Source organism: Phyllopteryx taeniolatus, chromosome 19 (assembly GCF_024500385.1).
Source record: "Phyllopteryx taeniolatus isolate TA_2022b chromosome 19, UOR_Ptae_1.2, whole genome shotgun sequence".
NCBI classification, from domain to species: Eukaryota; Metazoa; Chordata; class Actinopteri; order Syngnathiformes; family Syngnathidae; genus Phyllopteryx; species Phyllopteryx taeniolatus.
Window position 1 is genome coordinate 10,383,418 of NC_084520.1, and position 7,977 is coordinate 10,391,394.

The window sequence follows — 7,977 nt, forward strand, 5'->3', positions numbered from 1 at the left end:
ACCTTGTGAAGTAAGCGATTAAAGAATGAGTACAAACAACACTGTTATAAAAATGTTATCAGTTCTAAAATATCTGTTTTATATACCGGAGATTAAGTGATTTACGCGGTCTGCTGTATGGCTCGCTTTTAGTTTGACGTCACCTAACAGGAAGTGGCGAGCGGTTTGTCACGCCAGACTTTGTGGTTCTTGTTATCTGGTGATGCTTGTGCGCGGGGACACCGGCCGTGGAGCAACGGCCAGCTTTTTGTTCCAAATATAAAAAAATATCATAACAAATAAATCACCTTAAATGCAGCGCTCGTCATGTCAATCCGGAGCATTATTTGACAGTAAATCAAATATTTCTTGAAATTGTTGCCGAGATGTTGACGGACATGAGCGTGGACGAGGAGTTCGAGCTGAAGGAGGAAGAGCCCTGGTACGATAAGCAAGACCTGGAAAACGGTAACCTTTGCAACCTTTTGGCTAACGAACTCGCTTTCCGTGTTATTGCTGTTGGTTGAGTTAATGTGTTTTATTTCGAAAATGCTACAGGAACAGATCTGACAGCTGTTTTTATTTTTTATTTTTATTTTTTTATTTTTATTTTTTTACTTTAACGTAATTGGAGGAAAGCTTAGTAGTAGTCCAAATGGGCCCCAATTAGGTGCTGCACATGAACACAAGTGTGTCAGTGGATCACAACACACACAGTTTGGACACTTCGCTTTTGTGTCTTTTGGATCTGTGTCCAAACTGTAACCAATTCCAAAGATTGTCTGTGTGCATGACCAAACCGTGACAGTGTCCAGGACTGTCAATGTTGAATATAACATTGTTAGAATCAATTATTCCATCGAATAATCATATTATTTTTGTTTTAAGTAGCATTGAAGTTTATTGCAAAATCTTTTTTTTTTTCTCATTCATGTTCAATTAACCAATTATTGTTGTTTATTTGGTATTGTTTAATGGTTAAACAAAGCCAAATACACAACAATTAAGCAATGTCACACGAGAGGGAGTGATGTTGTACTCGTCAACCTTGTTGAAACTGAGAGCGATGCTGATTTATGCGAAGGGCTACTAGTTTCATGTACACCTCTGTGTCAACTACATGTCAATTACAGGCTGTTCATACTACGGCTGCAAATAGCCATTATTTTCGTAATAAATAAAACTTTTATGATGATGATTCGGTTACTGGTTTGGTCCGTTTCGTGGCGGATTATAGGGAAAAATGTTGATTGTTTTTCAAAGTAAAAGCAGATGTTAGCAAACGTCTTAGTTTAATGAAACACAAGGCTAATCAGTCAGTCTGCTTTCATTAGGATGACAGAAATCAAGAGAATATGTACAGTAAAGTAGAGGATTTGGACAATTTCAAGTTAAACAGCGGTTCTAAACGATTAATCAATGATCAAAATAGTTGTCGATTAATTTGATTTCCTTCCAGCAGTCGGTAAGCCCTACGACTTTTCCCCTTTGTCGAAAAAGTCGGAAAAATCCCGGGTATATACCGCAGCTTGGTAGAGGAAGGATATGCAAAAGGTGCTTCCAAAAAGTGGCTGTTAGAGGAGGCAATATTTCAATACCACATCACATTTACAACAATCGGTCTTCAACAAATTCAAGGTAACGTCAATATGTTACGATAACGCTGTCTTGAAATGAACATTTGCAACCAGCTATAAGAGTTAGCGTGTCTGCAGTTATGACAATACGGTCAAAGTATGATACCACCCCATGTCCGTGTCCGTGTCAAACCGCGTCTCCTCCTGCAGACCTTCAGCTGGCCGCCGAGCTGGGCAAGTCGCTGCTGGAGAGGAACCATGAGCTGGAACAGGGCCTGCAGCAGATGTACTCCGTCAATCAGGAGCAGGTGCAGGAGATCGAGGTAAGACCCCCGGCACCCTGATAATAGTGTTGCTGTAGTTACACCATACCCATCAACCCATCAAGGTTTTTGAAATGTCTCTTTAACGCTTAAATGACTCAAAACTCTTTAAAATCTTGCAAAACTAAAAGGTGAACTTGAAAACATCTGCATTAAAGCATGTCACTTTATGATACATTTTAAAGCCATAGGGATTCATTGTATTGATTCAGATTATAGTTAAAGCAATATAAAAAATACATTTATATTTAATTAAAATAAAAATGTATTTTTTTACAATATAAATATATATTTAACTAACTACATTTTAATGTACCAGAAAAATGTCCAATTCCTTAAAAGGGTCGAGCCAGCAATTTTGCCTTAAAAAATTGTATATACAGTATATATATATATATATATATATATATATATATATATATATCGATATTTTATTATTTTTTTCTTTTTGTCCATTATTAATGTATATATATATTTTTTTTTTTTATTTTTTTTTTTTGGTTCAAATTAAATATTTTTATTTATTTTTCTGTATTCAATATTTATGGATTTATGTGTTTGTGATTGTCGTAAAAAAAAAAAAAAAATGTTTTAAATGGACCTTAAAGACGGTTAGCTTGAACCCCTGTTGAACTCTATTGGCTTTATCACATTTACCGTAAGTCAGGAGTGGCGTTCATGAACGTTGCATCATCCTCATTGAAGTGACTTTCCAGTGACAAACAACAACAAGAGCAGAGGAACCCCCCTGCGTGAAGGCGGAAGTGAATATTTAGTGGAGTGCTTGGACTCTTGTGGATTACTTTAATGTCCTTAAGTCTGCTTTGTCTGACCCTCGAGGGCTTTTTGCCACTGACATGTTAAATTAATCCAAGTGTCCTAAATGTTGACGTCACGGCACACAAACACACGCTTGGACGGTGTGTGTGCTTAATGAGGTTGTGTCGTTGTCAGAGTAGGGCAAAGTTCATTGACAACAGGTTCAAATTGTTGTTCTGATAAAATAATGGCCAATAACAGATTTTATGTTGCTTATCCTCACCGGGGTCGCTCTGTGGGTAATGCCTAGAGAGCTGTTTCTAATACTTAATAACAATAACAATAATAATAATAATAATACATTTATAGAGCCCTTTCAGTCAGATTGTTGTACAGAATGAGTAAAAACAAGTACAGGTACAAATAAAGAGTGGTAAAAGTACCAACAAAATAAAAACAGTTTCATAAATCAGGCAAAGTAAAAAACTATTTTGTAAACAAAAAACACGACAGACACTTAAAAGAGGAATTAAACGCAACAGTAAAAATGTTCTTATGACGCTATTGCTGTTGTGGTAACAGCGCTGCTGCAGCAGATGTTGGGCAAATGCATTCACAAGCCAATGGAAAGGTGGTAAAGAAGAACTACTTTCTTGGTCTAATTTTTTTATATCATGGTGGACAGGGGTGTGTAGACTTTTGATATCAGTTGCTATTTAAAGGCCACTTCAAGACTGTAAAAATTGAAAGTAAATAATGCAGTAGAGCCATATGTTTATATTTAATTACAGAGTAACTGGAATGACACAGGGAACCAAATCATTTTTATTACTTACTTTCTCTTGTTTTGCTTTTTTATTTTTATTTTTTACTTTTATTACCACTGTAATAACAAAACATAAACAAAAGTGAAGAAAAAAATGTGGATATAAATTTATAATGTCAGAATTTCTTTTTTTTTATCTTTAACATTTTCATTGTGGTTTTATTTTATTGTCCAGAAATGGACCCAAAATTATTTTTGTGGTTTTCATCTCAATCTATTCTCAAAACCAGTGGCACCCCCTCTAAAAAATTCACAAGTCCCCCCCTAAGAAAATTGGTAATATGTGTTAATGTTGAAGGTTCATTGTCCAAGCCCCCCTAAAACTGATCACCAGCCCCCCCTAAACAAGTATTGCTCTCCACAAAATGCCCCCTCTGTCGACAGTTACGGTTTGGGGCGACATTATTTTTGGTCTTTGTGTTGCGGTCCAGTACTTGGGCAAGCAGGTGGAGCTCCTGCGTCAGGTGAACGACCAGCACGCCAAAGTGTACGAGCAGTTGGACGTGGCGTCGCGCGAGCTGGAGCAGAGCAACCACAAGCTGACTCAGGACAACCGCAGAGCCCATCACAAGATCCACGGGTTCGGACACACACCAGTGTCATCTTTTGTTGTCTTTTCACGCGTGGAAAGTACAGCTGGCCTTCAATCACAAAAATCTGATTTCCGATTTTAATCGATTTTTTAAAAAAATCATTTTTTTTTTTTAAATCGATTCAGCCCCGGGTGAAAGCTCGTCTAAAGTGTCTTTCGTCACCGCAGGCTGACGGAAACGGTGGAAGTGCTGCAGACGCGCGTAGACGAGCTGCAGCGGCAAGTGGACGACATGAAGCTGGGACCCTCGCAGGTGGCCCAGGGGGGCCGGCGGAGGTCGCGTGTCGCCCAGAGTCTGGAGGAACTGCAAAAGCTCAGGTTGGCGTTTTGCGCCCTTTGAGCCTAATTGGTTTCTGTTTTACTCGTCGCGGCAGAGTGTGCTGGTCTGTCTGTCCTAATGGCGTGCCTGAATAATTACTGTAGTTGTGAGTGTAATCACAGACTGAAATCCTCCGGGTTGAACCAAAGGACACTGAATTGTGGATAGGAATGGAAACGTGAGGAAATGGAAACTATTATATTTAAAAATATTTGTTTCCAAGACTTGTTACTACTTTTCTATTTTCCACCATGCTTTGACCTTTATCTGGGTTTGGTCTTCATTTATTTGTATGTGCTATTTTACCTTTAAATGAGAATTCTGGTAATTGGGGTTTGGAAAAAAAATATAGAATTTTGAAATTTCTAATGTGTAGGATTCTACTTTGGAATAATGCTCTAACATAAAATGTGGGAAAAAAGTGCAGCGCTGTGAATACATTCCGGATGCACTGTAAATGTTACATCAGCTTATCGCCTCCTGCTTCCAAGGACATGCTGTGCTGAGATAAAACTTAAATATGATGACTAATATGCTATATAATAATGTTACGATAAGTCAAAATTGCGTTACATCAAGAGGGCAAAGTGTGTGTTGCATCATCTCTTGACACTGGGCTTTTACTTTCAGCTTTAAAAACAAAAATAAACATTTCACAAGAGTTGTGCCAATAATAAAATAGAATATTCACTATATTTATTTTATTTACAATAGTTTTTGAAATGTTTCTGTTTCTATTATTTACTTTATGTAACCAAAGTATGAAAAGGTTGTCTTTGTTTATCGTTTACTATTTTTAGTGGAACAACTTCTCAAAAAATTTAAAAGCGGAGTAAATCATTTACAAAGAAACTATTTTTAATATACTTGTATCATTTTTGTTATTTTAATAAGCTAAATAAGGGTAAAATATATAATTTTAAAGTTTTTTATTTTATTATGACACATTTGAAATTTTCATGGAGCTGAATAATGCAACAGAAATATGAAAGACTTGAGTCAGTAATCCTAACTTTAAAAAAATACTCTAACAAAAATGAGTCAATAATAATGAGTCAATAATAATAATTTTTCATTTTATGTACATAAATGTACGTATATATTTACCAGTAGTTATTTTATAGTTCCCTTTTGTTTTTAAATGACATCCTCATGTCGCTGAATAAGGTGACCAAAATATTAAAGAGGTGCATCAGTGATCTCCAAATTTTAGTGTGTGTGTGTGTGTGTCTATCTATCTATTTATCTATCTATCTATCTATCTATCAAGAGAAACAGCATAAAACAGATTTTTAAAAATAAACAATTTTGTATGTATGATGGTATGATTTTTTTCCCCCCCCCATTGTGACTGCAGGCAGTGTGACGGCGAGCCAGTGGAGTCGCACGACGGTGTGCAGCAGTGGCACGAGGAGCAGCGGGCTTCACTGCGCCGCTCGCTACGCAGCCTCCAGGCTCAGTACGCAGGCGAACGCGCACGGCGGGAGGAGGCCGAGCGGGAGGCGGGGCGACTGAGCGGGCACAACGCGGCGCTCGAGCAGCAGCTGGCTGGCATGGACGCGTCCAGAGTACATTGTCTCTCTAAATTAACACACGCATGAATGGCTATGGAGATACATATATGTGCACATCTCTGTACATATACACTTTCGTCTGTGGATGTATACGCTGTACTGTATACACTTATTCAGCGATGAGGATGTATACATATTTACGTAGATTTAATAAATACACCTACTTACATATGTGGATTTTGCACTTACAACCAGTATACATGGGTGTATACATTTAGTTGCATACTTACACGGATGTATTTTTACATATGTGGATGCCTACACTTACATATTTACGTTTACATGCATTTACATATTTATGCATACACGTACATGTCCACTTAAATATACACGCATATACTTATTTGTACATTCACGTACTGTTTACAACTAGTTATGTACCGACATCCATGTATACTTTTACTTATGTACCCAAATGGATGTACACATTTACACACACACACATATACTCTTCCATACGCACTAACTCAATTGTTTTGCGTATGTGTGCGCAGGTGCGAGTGTCTGAGTTGGAGCGAGAGGTCGAGGAGCTTCGTCACATCTGGAAGTCTCAATCTTTCTCCCGGCTGGCCGTGGCGTACGCTCTCCCCGAGGAGGAGGAGCGCCACGGGAAAGCCGAGCCCGGCTGGTCGTCCCCCCGAAGCCGGCGGCCCCTCAAGCGATGGGCCAGCGAGCACCTCCTGAAGGCCAAGCACGGCGGCGACGTCGCGGGCGAGCACGAATGCTGGTGCGCCCGGCTTGCCGAGAAGGGGGAATGCGGCGGCATCTCGCTCCTCAACGAGGTGGACGCGCAGTACAGCGCCTTGCAGGTCAAATATGAGCAGCTACTAAGGCACCTCAGATTACCGCAGCGTCCACAAGAAGAAGAAGAAAAAGAAGAAGAAGAAGTAGTCGAAGAGGAGGGGCTGAGCCACAAGGCCGCGGACTACAACGGCGGCTTCCACCAGCCCGAGTACAAGGAACTGTTCCGGGAGATTTTCGCTCGCATCCAGAAAACCAAAGAGGACCTGATGGAGAACAGGGCCAGGCCCCCCTGCACTTGACTGAAGCAGGCGCTAGAAGGGGGGGGAGGGAGGAAGGAAAAAATAAAAAAAAAAGCACCGCCTTCTTCTTAGTAACCTATTTCTCGCACTGTTTTTCTCCAATTTATTGCGATCACTACTACTAGGATGTATGACACACTATTAACTCCAATGGCAACCGCTTGCTATATATAGCGGGCTGGGCAATACGGCCTTGAGATAATAAAAAAATATATATGTTCTCTTTACAGATAATGTGAAAATAAGTGCTGCCTTTAGGGAAAAAAAATGTCCCTTGTATGTAACCATGATCCTAAATGAATGAACATTTTAAATGTTCGCCAATTTAAATTGCATGCCAACGGGTCCATATGTAGTTGTACAGTACATGACGTCTGTGGGAATATTCAAGTGCAAATGACTCCATGATTGCCTTCCACTGGCCTCCCTTCATGTCATCAGGACAAACAATGTGAAAACGATTCCTCCAGTTCATTGCAATATCTACTGTGCACTATTCCTTCCAATGTGGACCTTTAATTCTTACTATTTCTAGCTTCTACATCTTGAACGTAGCAACTCTGAATGGGTCTTAGTGGAAAAAAGAGGAAAAAGGGATGGTGCTTAACTTTATGCAACACATGTCCCTGAAGCGATACTTGATTATTTCTGTATGTTGGATGACTGATGGAAAGTTTTTGTCACTGTCAGGTTGTATAGCAGCCTCACTCTGTTGTTAACCAATTGTCTTGTTTCCTTTCCACATACAGTATGCTTCTTCTAATACTTGTAGGAGTGACGCAAATGGGTAAATCTTGTTGGTGATGAATGAAAAACGCTAACTTAATTATTGCTGTTCTGAGCCAGAATTCTTTTGTTTACATTTCTTAGTATGTCAATTAAGTGTATTTATTGAATCAGTGTCACAATTAAAAAAAAAACTTTTTGTTTTAAAATCCACGGTGTATGTGTTTGAGTCAGATTGTATTGCATTATTACATGCAGT

General features: G+C 39.0%; 1 protein-coding gene across 1 annotated transcript; it reads left to right on the forward strand.

The window, feature by feature from the left end:
- The first annotated feature begins 190 nt into the window (after positions 1-190).
- Positions 191-7,931, forward strand: LOC133469259 (cerebellar degeneration-related protein 2-like). The gene is made up of 6 exons (XM_061756095.1): positions 191-447; positions 1,767-1,879; positions 3,896-4,044; positions 4,225-4,374; positions 5,733-5,943; positions 6,444-7,931. Exons 1-6 carry the CDS (start codon positions 366-368, stop codon positions 6,990-6,992), a joined length of 1,254 nt encoding a protein of 417 aa, XP_061612079.1. The 5' UTR covers positions 191-365; the 3' UTR covers positions 6,993-7,931.
- The last annotated feature ends 46 nt before the right edge of the window (positions 7,932-7,977 follow it).